The sequence below is a fragment of the Sturnira hondurensis genome, unplaced genomic scaffold (assembly GCF_014824575.4).
Source record: "Sturnira hondurensis isolate 20B ecotype Veracruz unplaced genomic scaffold, ASM1482457v3 Scaffold0019626, whole genome shotgun sequence".
Classification (NCBI taxonomy): Eukaryota; Metazoa; Chordata; class Mammalia; order Chiroptera; family Phyllostomidae; genus Sturnira; species Sturnira hondurensis.
Window position 1 is genome coordinate 12,036 of NW_028092257.1, and position 18,166 is coordinate 30,201.

General features: G+C 41.4%; 1 protein-coding gene and 1 pseudogene across 1 annotated transcript; both read left to right on the forward strand.

Annotated features, from left to right (window-relative positions):
• Nucleotides 1-10,572: 10,572 nt before the first annotated feature.
• Nucleotides 10,573-11,535, forward strand: LOC118974591 (olfactory receptor 7A17-like). Its single transcript, XM_037028082.1, has one exon. The coding sequence runs from the start codon at nt 10,573-10,575 to the stop codon at nt 11,533-11,535; it is 963 nt and encodes a 320-aa protein (XP_036883977.1).
• Nucleotides 11,536-16,190: 4,655 nt separating this feature from the next.
• Nucleotides 16,191-16,960, forward strand: LOC118974592 (olfactory receptor 7A10-like; annotated as a pseudogene).
• The last annotated feature ends 1,206 nt before the right edge of the window (nt 16,961-18,166 follow it).

Below are 18,166 nucleotides of genomic sequence, written 5' to 3' on the forward strand. Positions count from 1 at the left end.
GTCCCCTGCTGGGAACTGGCCCGCAACCCAGGCATGTGCCCTGACTGGGAATCGAACCGCAATCCTTTGGTTCACAGGCCCGCACTCAATCTACTGAGCTACATCAGCCAGGGCAAAATGTCGTAAGTTCTTTAGCTTCTACATTTCCCATACTATTCTTGTCCTCCCCCTGTCTATTTTTCACTTACCATTTATGCTACTTATTCTCTGTACATTTTCCCCTTCTCTCGTCCTCCCACTCCCCTCTTGCTAACCTTCCATATGATCTCCATTTTTGTGGTTTTGTTCCTCTTCTGGTTGTTTGCATAGTTTGATTTTGTCTTAGGTGTGGTTGTTAATAATTGTGAGTTTGCTGTCATTTTAGTATACATTTTTTTTGTCTTCTTTTTTTTTAGATAAGTCACTTTAACATTTCATATAATAAGGGCTTAGTGATGATGAGCTCCTTTAACTTGACCTTATCTGAGAAGTACTTTATATGCCCTTCCATTCTAAATGAAAGCTTTGCTGTATAGAGCAATCTTGGATGTAGGTCCTTGACTTTTATGGCTTGGAAAGCTCCTTTTTAGCCCCTTCTTGCCTATAAGGTTTCTTTTGAGAAATCAGCTGACTGTCTGATGGGTACTTTTTGTAGGTTACTGTCTCCTTATCTCTTGCTGCTTCTAGGATTCTCTCCTTCCTTTTAATCTCGGGTAATGTAATTATGATGTGCTTTGGTGTGTTCCTCCTTGAGTCCAACCTCTTTGGGTCTCTCCGAGATTCCTTGACCTCCTGGAAGTCTATTTCCTTTGCCAGATTGGGGAAGTTCTCCTGTATTATTTGTTCAAATAAGTTTTCCACCTGTTGCTCTTCCTTTTCTTCTTATGGTACCCCTATAATTTGGATGTTGGAATGTTTAAAGATGTCCTAGAGGTTTTTATGCCTGTTCTCATTTCTTTTGAATTATGGTTTCTTCATTCTTTTCTACTTGTTTGTTTCTTTCTTCCTTCTGGTCCACTCCATTGATTTGAGTCCCAGTTTTCTTTCCATCTCTATTGGTTCCCTGTGAATTTTTGTTCATTTCACTTAGCATAGCCTTCATTTGTTCATCTACTTTGCGAGCAAATTCAAGCAATTCTGTGAGCATCCTGATCACCAGTGCTTTGAACTTGCATCTGATAGGTTGCCTATCTCTTCAGCACTTAGTTGTAGTTGCTGTGGAGCTTTGATTTTTTCTTCTGTTTGGGCCATTTTTTTTTGGTCTTGTCGTGCCTATTAGGTATTAGAGGGGGAGCCTTAGGTGTTCACCAGGGCCGGGCAACTGAGGTTGCTGGGTTGTAAACGCCAGAGGAAACAATGGCGCTTACTTTGCTCTCTGTTGGATTTTGGTCCCTTCTGCCTCTTCCCCCAAGCAAACAGGACCTTGCTGTCGCTGATTCCTGCTTGGGTAGGCTTGTGTACATTCTAGGACTCTGTGAATTTCTCCAAAGAACTCTCCTGTGAGGCTGGGAGTTTCTCCCTGCACCTCCACCCCCACAGGTGTTTTCAATTGGTGTTTTTAGGCTTTATTTATTGACGCTGGGCCCCTCAGTTGTGTGGTCTGTCCAGTACCCTAGTTTCATCTGGCTTATCTGCAGACGTGTGGGATCACCCAGTCAGCCAGCTGCCATGAGCGCAGTGCCTCAGTTCACAGTCACGGTGTCTCTGGGTCTGTCCATTGCCACCCTGTGCCCAGGGTCGCCTGGGGTCGCCCAGGGTCGCCCAGGGTCCCCCCGCTGCTGCCTTGAGCACCTAGTGCCACCACTTTGGGCGCCGTGACCCATCTCTGCCCAGCTGCCTGACTCCACCCCACTTACCAGCCTGGATGAATGTATCTATTTTAACTCCTTGGTTGTTGGACTTCCATACATTTAAATTTTCTGGCCGTTCTGATTACTATTTTGTTTCTAAATTATTGTTGTCCTTATTTTGGTTATGCAAGGAAGCACAGTGTATCTACCTATCCATACATCTTAGCTGGAAGTTGGTTCTCCAATATTTAAATTTTTTTTATTTTGCTGATTGGGGTGACATTGATTGGTAAAAATATAGTTTTCAAGTATACAATCCTATGATACATCATCTGTATATTGCATGGCATGACCACCACACAAATCAAATTAGCTTGAACTGTACAGCATAGTGGTTAGACAACCATATACTTTACAAAGTGAGCCCCCTGATATTTCTAGTACCCACCAGGCACTATACAATATGGAAACAATCTTGCCAACAATTTTTCATTTTAAAAATAACTTAAAAATTGTTTGAGTTACAGTTGATGTTCATCATTATAGGCTTTAGACATTTATGTAACTTACAGAGCGATCCCCCAGTAAGTCTAGTACCCACTTGACACTGTACATACTCATATTAATATTATTGGCTATATGGCCTATGCTGTACTTTACATCCCCATGACTATTTTGTAAATGCCAGTGTGTACTTCTTAATCCCTTCACCTCCCCCCCGCCCCCAGCACCCTCCCACTGGACAATCATAAGTTCTTGCAAACAATAATTTATTGAATAAATACCTGTATTAAAATTTTATTCTTGCTGTAAGAAATTGCCACACTGCTGGCATTAAACAAAAAAAATCTACCTTATGATTCTAGAAAGTCAGAGGTCTGAAATGGATGACTTTGGGCTAAAATTCAGATGTCAGCAGCACTGGGATCCTCTGCGGGCTACAGGAAAGAATGCATTACCTTTCTACATCACGTTCAGGGGCCACCTGCAATCCTTGGCCCATGGCCCTTCTTCCACATTCAAAACTAGCCACAGAGCTTCTCCAGTGTTTCTCAGACTCCACTTCTCCCTCTCTCTTCCATGGACCATTTACAGGACCATGAGGATGACATTTGTCCCACCTGGATGATCCAGGGGGATCTTTTTATACCAAGATCAACGATTAACAACCTTATTCCATCTGCTACCTTAATTCCCTTTGCTCTGTAAAATAACATTTAAAAGTTCTTGTGATTAGAATGTGTACATTTTTCAAGGCCCTTATTTTGCTAGCTACAAAGCCTTTTTCAGATACAAATTATCTGATGTTACTCTGGAGGCCAATATAAAAGAACCAAACACAGAATTTATGCCCCCTATAAAGTGAGTAAAAAACATGTCTTAATATGACACACATGAAAGAGTTCTGGTGGAAAAGACCTGATCTGACCTACCCCTGACTCTAACAGAGGACTAGTTTCTTGCTACTCAAACTGTGATCCACAGAACAGCACCTGCAGCATAAACACCGTCTAGGAGCTTGTGAGAAATGCAGAGTTTCTTGGGCCCTTAGGCCCTGCTGAATCAAATTGCATTTGAACTACAATTCTTGATAATTTGATGAAACAGTGACATTGGAGAAGTGCTGGTAGTGTTTACATTTTCCTATCTTCCACCATCAACTTTAGGGGTGGTCTGATTATTTGCACCGGATGCTGCTTGGTGCAGTACAGTGTTCAGCAGCATCCCTCCAGACATTGCCAAGTGCAGCCAGGGGCTAAATCATGTCTGTTGACAACCATTGGCCCAGAGTTCAAGAACTGGAAGAACAATTTCATTTGCATCTCATACTCAATGCATAAGTTCGAACAGAACTTCAAATCTCTCTGGGCCTAAATCCTGAGATGGAGAATGGAGTACATAATAAGCCTACCTTGTAGAATAAACTGCGTAAAATGATAATGAGATAATTTCTATACTCTGCTAAGCTGGGTTATGATGTATAAAAATATCTACAACATCTATTATAATTATAAACACTTTATAACAAGGGACCAAATAATAGCTCTTACTTGTGATAGTTGTATGAAATACTTAATAGTTTGGGAACAGTGTCAGGAAGCCAAAGAATGTGGTGTCCGAGATTTTATATGAAAGGAACAGTTATGTCTCTTCTAAAGAGGGGAGTAACAGTTTTCTAGAGGTAACAGGGGTTCTGTGCCCACCTCTACTCAATGCTTGGAAGATTCATGGACCCAATCCAGGCACGTTCCTCAGTCTCAGACTTGGAGAAACTTTCACTGATGTTTGAGGTTAGCTGCTGGGAGTTTAGACCTCTGGAAGCAGAAGAGTTCATGGAGAATGAGCAATAGAAACTAAATTTACCTGGCTTATAACCAAGTCTCCTAGGAACAGAGAGTGAGCAACAACATTTTCCTTTCTGGCCAGTCCTGTCTGTGTCCCACAGGGAAACCACTTCTGCAGACGTGGGAGTAACAACAAAACTACGTAGTGGGAAGATAAAGCAAGCTGTCCATACCGCCTCTGCTGCAGTACGATTAGCCTGTACAACCATTTTTAATAAGTTGTAGTGGTTTTATTTCTTAAGAGATTTTATTTTTTTCTATCTAGAGAGAGGGGAGAGAAGAGACAGATGGAGAGATACATTAACGTGTGTTTACCTCTGGTGCACCCCCCACCAGGGACCTAGCCCACAACCCAGAAATGTGCCTCAACTGGGAATTAAACCAGCGCCCATTTGGTTCTCAGGCCTGAGCTTAATCCACTGAGCTACACCAGCCTGGGCTTAGTCTGTGCAACCTTGGACTCTGCAGGGCATGGCTTTTCCTTCCAAAACTGGCTGGCTGACCATTGTTTCACTCCCTCCAGCTCTCTGGTGTGGACACAGCTTTACTCCCCATAGTCAACCATCCAGGAGGAAGTTGGACTTGGGACAGAGAACTTCCTCTCAGCGTTTTGACCAGGTGAGTATGAGAATCCAGCAGACACGACAGGGAACAATCAGAGATACCGGAAGCCTCGAATGTTTATTTGAGGCTACCTGAGAGCCATTTTGGTCTAGTCCAGAGCCCAGAGATCACGGGGGTTGTTTGCCGGCTTGATTCATAAACCAGGGTATTTATTTATGAGGCAAACAAGCGAAGTAGACACTGACCTCAGTGATCCAAGTGTCAGTGCTGCGGATTGAATAATACTGGAAGTGCAAGTAGAAGCAGAAATGAGAGGCATCAGTACTTCCAATAGAAGTAGAGTATTAGCCAAAATCTTATCAGTTAAGCTGCGGAGAGACCTAGGGTGCTGCTGCTGATGGATATAAAGGGATGTGAGAGCATTTCTTTTTATTGTTAAAACGTGGCATGTTTGTTTCCATAACAATGAGGAAGATTCAGAGCAAGAGACGCTTTAAATTACACCCTTGCCACGGTATTTCATGAAGCAAACATTTCACTTATCTCCTCTCACTGTGGGTCTCACATTAGGAAGTGTGTTTACTATGTGAAAAGGAGAACACTAATGAGCTTTACTTTGCAGTGGTTTTGTTACTTGTGAGGATATATGTGCATTTGTTATTTATTTCCTTTTTTGATCACAGATTGTCTGAGAGAGCTTTGTTTCTGTGTGGTGAGATTGGACTGTTCTTGTTCCTGTCTCTGATCACATTCATGCAAAAAAACAATTGAAGATTTTCTTTCTTTCTCGCAAAATGACTGTTGGTCATTCAGTTCTTTTAACTATGTATAGCTATATGGTGGGAATGTATGAGACTTTATAAATCCTGTGTGGTCAGTTCCATGAGGAATTATCAGGAATCTTTTATCAAGATGACCAAGATGATTGCTGGTACAGATGTGGAGAAAAGGGAGCACTTGTGCACTGTGGGTAGACATGTAATTGAAATGAGCTATTATGTGATCCAGAATATCACTTCCATGTATAAATTCTAAAGAAATGAAATCACTCACTGTCACAAAAATATGTCTGCACCCTCTCAATGTTCATTGCAACATTATTCACAATAGCCAAGACATGGAACAACCTAAGGTGCCACCGATGGATGAATAAAGGAAATATGGCCCTGGCTGGTGTGATCAGTGGATTCAGTGCCTGCCTGTGAACCTAGAGATTGCTGGTTCGATTCCCAGTCAGGGGAAGTGCCTGGGTTGTGGGCCAGGTCCTCAGGTGGGTGTGTGAAAGAGGATGTATCTTTCGCACATTGATGCTTCTTTTCCCGTCTTTCTCCCTCCTTTCTCCTCTCTCTAAAAGTAAGTACATAAAATATTTTTTAAAAGAAAATATTACATATAATACATAACATAAAATATTATTCAGCTTTTACAAAATGAGATAATCATGTCATTTGCAACCACAGGGATGAAATTTTGGGGCATTGTAATAAATGAGATAAGACAGAGAAAGACAAAACTTGGTGTGATCTCTCTTACAAGTGGGATCAACAAAGCCAAATTTGTGGAAACAAAGAGTGGACATGTGATTGCTGGGAACAGTGGGGTAAGGAAGGTGTGGAAATATTAGTCAAAGGGTAAATACTGGTGTATGATGTATAAGATCATGGGAATCCAGTAAAGACCAAGGTGACTCTAGTTAGTAATACTGTATTGTACACCTGAAAATTGCTAAGAAAGAACATCGTAAATGTTTTAACCACAAAGAGGGTAATTATATCATGTGCTGGATGTGTTAACTAATCACACTGTGGTAAAAATGTTACAATATATGTGTAATGCATCATCATGGTGTGCAATTTCAAGTTACACAAAGTTGTATATCAATTATTTCTCAGTAAAGCAGGACAAATTTTTATTTAACATCTCAAAGCAATGCACAGGGCTGTACAGTCCACATAAGAGAATGATAGAGTGAATCACTCAGAAATATAAATTAATTCCACTTGGGCAAACACCACAAAAGGCTTTCACACTTTTTTTGGACAACAAACACTTGTAATTTTTATGCTGTAGCCTTGCAAAAAGGAAGGTACTAAGAGTTGGTGGAATAATTTAATCCCTCAAGAAACATCAGCTTAGCAGAAATTCCCAGGAGTAAAACATAGAACTTAGTAAAACAGCTTGAAGAGTTTACAAAGTCTTACTGTGGCCATGTTGAGCCAGTGTGAGAGGGTCAGAGGTCGTATCACTGAGTTCAGCAGAGCATAGATCAGTGACCACTCAAGCACTCTGCTCCCTGTGGGAGGCCCCATGAGCAGATTCATCTTTGAGATCACAGCTCTCTCTCTTCCAGGGGCAGGGCCATGCTGGACTCACTTCCTGTCCCTACAGATTTTCTGTGTCACAATGAGGTTAGTAAATGCAGAACTGGGCATAGTCACATTGCTGCTATAATTTGAGTATCTGCTTTGTGCCAGTAATTTTCCATTAGCTCTAAAATATGACTAACTTCTCAGGGCATCTCTATTATGTAGCTGGAAGTTCTCTATTTGTATAGATAAGAAACCAAATGCCTGAAAGTGTCATTTCCTGTCATGGGAGAAATACTGAAGAGGCATGTGTGAGCTCAAAGCTGAGCTACTGAGTCCAACATTTGACAGCGTAAGGCCAGACCTGAGGTGTGTGTGTGAGAGAGAGTTCTTGATGAAGGAGGTGAAAACCTACTTACCCTGGAATCTAACACTGGACATCAGCCTTGGTACTCAGAGTGGTCACAGACTGGAACCTGCAGCATCAGTATTAAGTAGGAACTGGTTACAGGCACAGAATCTCTGAGTCACCATAGATCTCCCCATCAAAATCTACATCTGAACAAGACCCTAAATTCATATGCCCATTGATGCTGGAGGGGTTCTGGTCCTGAATGCTATTTGTCATCTCTGCACTGTTGACATGTCTGCTGGATACCTCTTTGCGGTGGGGCAGTCCATGCATTGTAAGACATTGAGAGGCAGCCCTGCCCTCAATCCACTAGGTGCCACTGGTCCCTACATAGTCCTCCAGACTTTGTTAGGTGTTCCCTAAAGATAAACTCACCCCTGGTTGTGGTTGTCAACCACGTGACTGGAGCATGAGAACTGGAAACATTTCTTTTCCTTAAAGATTTTATTTATTTATTTTTAGAGAGAAGGGAAAGGAAGAAGAAAGAGAGGGAGAGAAACATCAGTGTGTGGCTCCTCATGTGCCTTGCACCTCATGTGACCTGGCCCACAACCCAGGCATGTGTCCTGACTGGAAATCAAACCAGTGACCCCTTGGTTCACAGGCCCATGCTCAATCCACTGAGCCACACCAGCCAGTCCTTGAACTGGAAACATCTTGATGGGGTTCCCATCAAAGTTCACCCCTTACTCAGTTCATATTGAGTAGGTTGCTGCACCCTCTAACTCCCATTTCTGCAAATGTAGATTGAAGTTCACAGTGGTATGTTCTCAAAGAATGGACTGTAGTAGAACTGAAATAAGACAATCCATATAATAATCTAAGTTCAAATCAAAGTGTATCTTATAATTATGAACCTTGTTATTTTTTGCAAATTTGCATATATTAATGTATTTAAATCAAACTCACATATGCAAATATAGTGTGATGCACATAGAGTTGCCATAGAGATTAAGTCTAAGCTTTTTCTTACCTCAGGGACTCAGTGGTCCAGACATAAACTCAGAGTAATAGAAGTACCAGAAAGATTGTTTAAAAAAGGAAGCAACCTAAGCAGTGTAATAAAGTATTTGAATAATCATAATAAAATCCATAAATGTAGATAAAAATAAATCCTGCATTTCTCAAAACCTGTATTGGATACTTGATTACTTTCATTCTCAATTACCTTTAGTTTGAAGTCCCCTGAGGCTGTTCGTACAACCTCAGCAGGGTGACCGAGTTTATTGATTGATTTGTTCTGCATTGTTTGAACGTTTGTTGAGCACCTGTCATTGAAGTAAGCATCACCTGTCACCCTCTCTGGGGAAAGAAGAGGTGCTTTTACTTTCCCCAAAGGTTTTTGTTTTGTTTTTTAGGAGAGGCAGTGAAATGTAGCAGTTTATAGTGTTTTTTTCTTCTTGTTTTGATTTTGAACCGGAATGTGGTCTTTCTTGGTCAATGGGCCGCATGTTCTTGAAAGTATGTGTTCTGCTGTTGATGGTTGGAGAGTAGTTTAGAAATATTAGTTAGATCAAGGTGTTGGATACTGTTATTCAGATGGTCCACATTTTTACTGAATTTTTGTTATTGTCTGGTTCTGCAAATACTTTCTTAAAATATATTTTATTGATTAGGCTATTAAAGGAGAGAAAGAATGAGCTACCATTCTTTCTCTCCTTTATTCCCTTCTGCCATGTAGCCCCTCCCCACCAGCATCTCCCCCACCTTACTTTGTTCATGTCTATGGATTGTACATATCGATTCTTTGGCTTCTCATTTCCCATACTATTCTTAACCCCCCTTGTCTATTTTGTACCTACCATTTATGCTTCTTATTCTCTGCACCTTTTGGCAAATATTTTTACATGAAGCACTAAATGCCAGCTCTTAGTTTGTGTTACAAGCACAAACCTGCCAACTGACTTGTCAAAAGCTTCATGTGGCCAAGGATCAGAGTACTGTGCTTTTATAGCAAAGAAACACACCAGTCCTACTTGTTCAAGAGAGGAACAGCAATTTCCAGAGATAGGAGGAGCTGCTGCTCACCACCTGTCAGTACTCTAGGAGTCCATGAGACCTAGTCAGGGCAGGGTCCTCAGTCTTAGATTTGGAGAAAACAATGACACAAGATAGGGATGAGGTGCAAGGAGGTAAGACCTCCAGAAGGCAGGTGAGTTCATGCAAAAGCAATAATGAAAGCTGGATTCCCCTGACTTCTAATATGGTCTACAGAGACAGAGACTTGGCAAGAAAATTTCCCTTCTGTCCACATCAGTGTCCTAAGGGACATGATGTACTCAGAAGTGGGAGTAACAATGAAAAGAGTATCTAATGAGCAGATATAGGCTGCTGAAAATATTGCCTCTGCTGCATGTATGACCTTGGACTGGCCAGAACAGGATTGTTGCTTTTGGAGACCCAAGTCTGGTTGGGGACCAATACTTCACTCCTTCTTGGTCTCTTGTGTGGTGACAGAGCTTCAGTCTCCATCATCAGCCATCCACGGACCAGTTCAGACTTGCACACGGACAGACACCTTCTCAGAGCCTCATCCAGGTGAGTCTGAGAGCTTCGGAGGTACTGGAGCAGTGGTACATGAGAAAATATACTCCAGAATGTGACCCTTAAAATTGAGATGTAGGATGTTACCAACACATGAAAATAAGAAGGGGGAATCATTTATGTCCACAATATTACATGGAATCAAAATTAATAAGGTGCAAGGCAAAACTGAGGACAAGAGATTCCCTGTTTGTTGAAGTTTCAGTAGCAGCAGAAACGTCACCTCGTTCCCCTCATTCTCTGATCATCTCTCATTGCTCTCCTCTTGCTCATTTGCTTCACCATGTGACTCTATTTTTAGTCTTGAATGTCTGGAACAAGTGTCACCAATGGGTCTTTGCACTGGCTCTTTCCCTGCAGGGCACACTCTTTACAAATAAACTAGTGTCTCCTGCTTTCTTTCCCTTGAGGACCCTGTTCTAATAAAATCTGGTTCTTAGGGTTTCCTGTTACTCTCCATAAATAAATCCCACATCCACTCTCTTTTGTTCATGCTCTTACCTACATAGCATTGTAATTGTAGCATCTCAAATTTGTAAAAGGCAAAAGATTTATAGAAGAGAAACCAGAGTATCCAATTTGTTAGTTATGCCCATTTATGTTTTTTTTGTCCTTGTAGTGACCACCACCCCATGGTCCAAGGCAATGATACCCCAACTTCAGACTTTCTTCTCCTGGGACTATCAGAGGCACCAGAATTGCAGCCCATCCTATTTGGCCTGTTCCTCTGCATGTACCTGATCACTGTGTTGGGAAACCTGCTCATCATCCTTGCCGTCAGCTCAGACTCCCACCTCCACACACCCATGTACTTCTTCCTCTCCAACCTGTCCTTGGTAGACATCTGTTTCACTTCCACCACCATCCCAAAGATGCTGGTGAACATCCAGACACAGAACAAAGCCATCACCTATGCAGGCTGCATCACCCAGATGTATTTTTTCCTATTCTTTGGTGTGTTGGACAACTTCCTTCTCACTGTGATGGCCTATGACCGATTTGTGGCCATCTGTCATCCCCTGCAGTACATGGTCATCATGAACCCCCAACTCTGTGGACTGCTGGTCCTGGTATCTTGGGTCACAAGTTCCCTGTATTCCTTGTTGCAAAGCTTGATGGTATCACAACTATCCTTCTGTGCGGACTTGGAAATCCCCCACTTTTTCTGTGAACTCAATCAGATGAACCAACTTGCCAGTTCTGACACATTTTTTAATGACATGGTGATGTATTTAGCCACTGGGTTGCTGGCTGGTGCTCCCCTGGCTTGTATAATTTACTCTTACTCTAAGATAGTGTCATCCATATGTGCAATCCCATCAGTTCAGGGGAAGTATAAAGCATTTTCCACTTGTGCATCTCACCTGTCAGTTGTCTCCTTATTTTATTGTACAGTCCTTGGCGTGTACCTCAGCTCTGCCACTACTCACAGTTCCCAGTCAAGCGCAGTCACCTCAGTGATGTACACTGTGGTCACACCCATGCTGAACCCCTTCATCTACAGTCTCAGGAACAGAGACATAAAGGGGGCTCTGAAAAGAGCTTTGGGGATAGCAAGTACAAAGGGGACAATTGTGCTCAGGCTGAAAATGTGACCTTGTGTGGGTGGCTGAACAACTCAAACCAGAAACTGTGAGTGTTTGATCCCATGGAATAGACTGGCTCTTTTTTTTATTTTTTGGTGGGTCCATTTTCTTGTATTCGTTCACGTTCTTTATAAGTTTAAGTAACTCACTTGACAAACTTTTGCTACAATATATGGACAGTTTTCCCCTTGAGAAGTTTAAAATTTTTTTAATTGTAATTGTTGTTCATGTACAGTTTTCTGCCTTTTCTCCCCACCTGAGACTAACCCCCCAGCCCTCTCTCCTGTTTCAATGCCCTCCCCCGCGTTATTGTCTATGACTGCTTTATATTTGTTCCTCCAAACCCTTCACCCTTTCCCCCTGAAATTCCCTCTCCTTTCCCTTCTGGCCACTGTCAGCCCTTTGACAGTTTTTATATATTATGAAAGTGTTTCTCAAAATTGGATCAGAAACATTTGGAAAATTTCATATATTTCATGGCAAAACTTGGATTTCTCTAAAATATATTGTCAAATGACAAGTATCATGCTAAGAAAACTGTCCTTTTTTTCTGAAAGAATAATCAGAGTTGTATTACTCACTCGGACAAAACATTTGGCATCATAGGACATTTATTTAATTTCATTGTACAGGAAAATATAAAACCATTTTTTAGTTTGTGTTTGTCATTTTTTATTTTCTTTTAAATTATTTTATTGTTGTTCAATTACAGATGTTTGCACCCCCCCATTTTTATGTCACTATCTTAAGAGCTCTTCCTAAAAATGTAGATTTTTAAACATTGTGTCATTTATGTCTCAGCCTGTTGATAACGCAGGTATTCCTAAAATGCCTGGGAAACTGAATTCTTGTGACACTGACATGAGCCAATGTTGTGGCTGGACGAGGCCTTGCGATTCTTATTATGATCGCATGACACTGCTCAACCAAAACCCTAAGAGGACCTGGTAAAAGTAAGTTTATCACTCAGAGATTGGAGGGTACAGATGTTCCTAAGGTCCATTGATGAGGTCGTGGAGAGAGAAGGCAGGGAAGTGAGAGGGAGGGAGGGAGGGAAGGGGAGAGAGAAAGAGATGGAGAGAGATAGAGAAAGAAGACATTATTGTGGGTTCTGCATTTATTCAGGTCTGAGGGCAGGATGGATAGAGTTTCAAAGCTTCACTCTTTATTGGTGAATTTAAAACTTAAGAGCAGGTATCAGGGTGTGAAAAGTGAACAGTAGGTCACTGCCAAGGTCAGTTATCTAAGCTCTCCAGGGCTTTCTGTAAGGGGGCCTTCACAGGGGAGTGGGCCAGGGTGCTTAGCTAGCAGCTGTGTCAGAAAGCTGGCCACAAGTTTCTTCAACATGGTTATCTTTGAAGTGGAAGCCTTGGAAATCAAATGTTTCGTGTCAGGCACTTACACTACAAACACGCCACTCTACTTCGTAGCTGTTCTGCTTTTATTGTCTTATTCAGCTCAGTGTTCCAATGCCCACTGGAGGCACTGACAGAAATTGATCATCACGTACATACCTACAGTGAAGTCTACATGGACAGCAAGATTTGATTCATTAACCTAGTATGGCCCGAGTGTCAGAGATGACCTGAAATATGATGAGACAAGATTGTTAATCACTAACTTTATTGCTGTGCAAAGTATTGCTCTTCCTTGCTGTACTTATGGAAATATGGAAGATTGATGCCCATGTGTAAGGGGCTTTCTGCATTGGGGTAAGTTGCTCGTTAGTATATTTACCTCTTTAATGAATTTTATTTCTTTCTCTGCTTAAAATTCTGGTGCTGCTTACCATTATGACTCCTCTATGACTCTAAGCAAAATATTTCTTCTTATCTAAATTTTGTCTTAACCACTAAAGGAACAATAAATGTAAAGTTTCCAGATTATTGATTGTATGTCTCTCTCATGCTCAGGAATCTCTTCTCATAATTAAAAATGACTCACAAGAGAGGCTGAATCCCTTCCTAGTCACATGATTCAGGATCACCAGGTTTTCTGCACAAATGTGCATGAGCTTGCAACATCTTGGAGACTCCTAGAAGGGAAGCTCTGTACAAATGAACTTTGTTTTTGTTCTGTGAGTACAGTTATCTGTGGTTTTATTACAGATAATTGTACTCACAGGTGACTATATTTTGAATAACAAAATAATCACGAGGGTATCCCCCAAATTAGAACATATGTAAAATATAAAAAACAGAATTATTATATTTGCCTTTAGTGCTGTTTGCTTTGATTATTGTATCAGCTACTGCTGCATAACAAGCACCCTAAAATAGAATGGTTTATTACAATGCCTCTATCACCGAGTGGGATTCTATGATGGAAGTTGTTCTGATCTCTGTTCAGATCTCATAAGTCTGCATCAGTTGTGAGTCTCTGCATTGCATGTTATGGCTCATCCTTGATGTTGTGTGAGGCTGTAGTGCACCCCTGTCTTGAACCAATTTATGTGCACTTAGCTGTACATGTAGATTAAATATCTTTTTACAAAACAATTAGATTATCGAATGTAATAACTAACTTAATCCCACTATTTCTATCTACATATGGCACTTGTCTACCCAGTTAGAAGACATGCCTCAAACACCTGATGAAAATGTCTTGGCTACTGTGTTCTTGATGATACCTTGAGATATGAGACTTTTCAATATTTTATTGGAGTATAATGACATACAATAATGTTCATATATTTATCTTTTAAATATATTTTATTGATTATGCAATTACAGTTGTCCCATTTCCCCCTTCATTCTCCTCCACCCTGCCCACTCCCTCTCCCCACATTCCCCCACTTTAGCTCGTGTCCATGTGTCATAAGCTCTTTAGCTTCTACATTTTCCACACTACTCTTGCCCTCCCCCTATTTTCTACTGACCATCTATGCTACTTGTTCTTTGTACCTTTCCCCCCTTTCTCCTCCTTCCACTCCCCTGTTGCTAACCCTCCATGTGATCTCCATTTCTGTGTTTCTGTTCCTGTTGTTTGCTTAGTTTTGTTTTGTTTTTGTTTTAGGTGTGGTTGTTAATGATTGCGAGTTTGCTGTCACATTACATGTCTTTGATCTTCTTTTTCTTAGATAAGTCCCTTTAACGGTTCATATAATAACGGCTTGGTGATGATGAACTCCTTGAACTTGACCTTATCTGAGAAGCACTTTATATGCCCTTTCAATCTCAAAGAAAACTTTGCTGGATAGAGCAATCTTGGCCAAAGGTCCTTGCCTTTCATGACTTGGAATACTTCTTTCCAGCCCTTTCTTGCCTGCAAGGTCTCTTTTGAGAAATTAACTGATAGTGTGATGGGCACTCTTTTGTAAGTAACTGTCTCCTTTTCTCTTGCTGTTTCTAGGATTCTCTCCTCGTTTTTAGTCTTGGCAAATGAAATTATAATGTGCCTTGGTGTGTTCCTCCTCAGGTCCAACTTCTTTGAGACTCTCTGAGCTTCCTGGACTTCCTGAAAGGCTATTTCCTATGCCAGATTGGGGAAGTTCTCCTTTATTATGTGTTCAGATAAGTTTTCCACTAGTTGCTCTTCTATTTCCCCTTCTGATACCCTTATAATTCAGGTGTTGGGACGTTTAAAGATGTCCTGGATGTTCCTGAGCCTGTTCTCATTTTTTTAAAATTCTTGTTTCTTCATTATTTTTTGTTTGGCTGTTTCTTTCTTCCTTCTGGTCCACTCCATTGATTTGAGTCCCAGTTTTCTTTCCATTTCTATTGGTTCCCTGTGCATTTTCCTTCATTTCACTTAGTGCAACCTTCATTTTTCCATGTAATTTGCAACCAAAATCAACCAGTTCTGTGAGCACCCTGAGCACCAGTGCTTTGAACTGTTCACCTGATAGGCTGGCTATCTCTTGGTTGCTTAAAAGTATTGACTCTGGGACTCTGATTTGTTCTTGCATTGTGCCATTTTTTTCTTCATGCCATTTTTTCCTTCTCTTTGTTCTGGTCGCACCTGTTATGTATGTGGGGCAGAGCCTTAGGTGTTCACCAGGGTAGGGCCATGCAGTTGCTGGGTTGTGATGCTGTATGTGGGGGCGGGGTCAGAGAGGGAAGAATGGCGCTTGTTCCACTCTCTCAGATTTTGGTCCCCTCTGCTGCTCCCTATAAGCAAATTGGTCCCTTCTGGTTCTGGTTGCCTTTTGGGTGGGCTTGTGTACATTCTATGACCCTTTGTGTCCCTCCCTCAAACTCTCCTGTGAGACTGGGAGTCTCTCCCAGCACCTTTTTAATCATTGCTTTTAGGCTTTATTTTCTGTTGCTGGGGCCCTGGGCTCCTAGGTCTGTCTCGCTGCCCATTTTTGCCTAGTTTATCTGGGCACAAATGTGGTCAGCCAACCGCATTGTGCACTCTGCTCGTTTCCACTCTGTGCCCGGGGTCTGCTAGCCCTGCACCACCTGCACTCCCCGGTCTGGTAGCCACCGCCTTTTCCTGCTGGGAACCTCTCAGTCAGCTGCTGACTCTCTGCCCCTCTCACCAGTCTGGATGAATGGTTGTCCAACTCCTGTACATTTCAATTTTCTACTGTTCTGGTTCTGTTTTTCTTTCTAAATCTCTATTGTCTTTAAATTTGGTTGTGTGAGGAGGCACCATATCTCCACCTATGCCTCCATCTTGGCTGGAAATCCCAACCTCTCCTTTTTGAGCTGGTCCTCTGCATGTACCTGATCACTGTGTTGGGAAACCTGCTCATCATGCTGGCCATCAGCTCAGACTCCCACCTCCACACGCCCATGTACTTCTTCCTCTCCAACTTGTCCTTGGTAGACATCTGTTTCATCTCCACCACCATCCCAAAGATGCTGCTGAACATCCAGACAGAGAACAGAGCCATCACCTATGCAGGCTGCATCGCCCAAATATATTTCTTTCTATGCTTTGCAGGATTGGATGACTTTCTCCTGACTGTGTTGGCCTATGACTGGTTTTTGGCCATCTGTCATCCTCTGTACTACACAGTCATCACCCCCCAGCTCTGTAAACTCCTGGTTCTGGTATCCTGGGTCATGAGTGCCCTGAATTCCTTGCTACAGTGCTTGATGGTGTTTCAACTGTTTTTCTTCAAAGACTTGGAAATCCCCCACTTTTTTTTGTGATATCAAACATATGGTGCAACTTGTGTATACTGACACCTTTCTTAATGAAGTGGTGATATATTTTTTCAGCTGGGCTGCTAGGTGGTGGTGCTCTGGCTGGGATCCTTTACTCTTACTGTAAGATAGTGTCCTCCATACGAGCAATCCCATCAGCACAGGGGAAGCATAAAGCATTTTTCACCTGTGCATCTCACCTCTCAGTTGTCTCCTTATTTTATGGTACAAGCCTAGAAGTGTGTCTCAGCTCTTCTGGTACTCACAGCTTACATTCAAGGGCAGTCACCTCAGTGATGTACACTATGGTCACACTCATACTGAACCCCTTCATCTAGAGTCTCAGGAACAGAGACATAAAGGGGGCTCTGAGAAGATTATTTGGGGTGGCAGCTATAAAAGAACCATTTGTCCTAGGGCTGAGGAAATGCACATGATTATAGGACTCAAAGTCACAGAGCCAGATATTATGACTCTGATCAGACTTTGGAAATAGAAAGTACCCTATTTCCTCAGGTTTGTGTTTCTGTGATTTCAACTTCTCTATAATATTTAAGTGAATCGCTGTTAACTTTTCAACTTTATAATATATAGGAGCTTTTTCTTTGTCATTTTTCTCCTTTCCAAAATTGATTCCCAGCCTTGAAGGAAATATTTCGATGCTCCCATTTATCTTATGGAGACTCCGTGGATTCCTTAGGACCAATTCCTTTTGAAATGAAATATAGCATACTGAATATGTTTTCTTTTGATTCACTGAAAGAAAAATCTTGAGTGGTACTACTCCTATGGAGTTCCACTGCATTTGGTAACCCAAACCATTTATATCATTTCATAGGAGAGGAAACTAGAAGATCACAGTTTAACACTTCTTGTACATCACTTCTTCATCTCTCACTACTGTAACTGCTCTTTCCGAAAATGTAAACTTCAACATATAGTGTGTTTAGTAACAGGCCATTGGCTTGTCTTCCCTCATTAGGATTCTGATTCTTATTGAGCTTGGCCTCCACATTCTTACCATAGTCACAGGCAAGACTGACCCAGAAATCATGTCTCCAATCCTAATTGATGTGGAAACACAAATTTCATACCATAGTTGACATAACATGCGCTTAGAGTCAAAGACCACCTTAAGTGTGAGGTAGCAAAATTTTAAGTCATACATTTATTACTATGTGAACTATTTTTATGGCGTATGTTTACTTATCAATATAAGATCTGTGTCTGTGTGTAAAGGAATTTATGTTTGGGGTGAATTATTGCTTGGTGAAATTATGTTTTAGATTGAATTGTCTTCCCGTTTCCACTTGAAAATTTTCATTGCTGCCTACAAATATGATTTCTTCTTTGTTCTAAATGAAGAATTTCCCCCTACTGTAAATATTGTGTAACCACTGAGGGGTATGGAAAGGACTATATCAATCTCATCCACTAAATATTATACACGTGATCTATAGGTATGTCATATATATACATAAATGACCAAACGATGAGTAAGTAGAGAGCTTGATTTCCTGTCCAATAACTAGAGAGCTTGAATT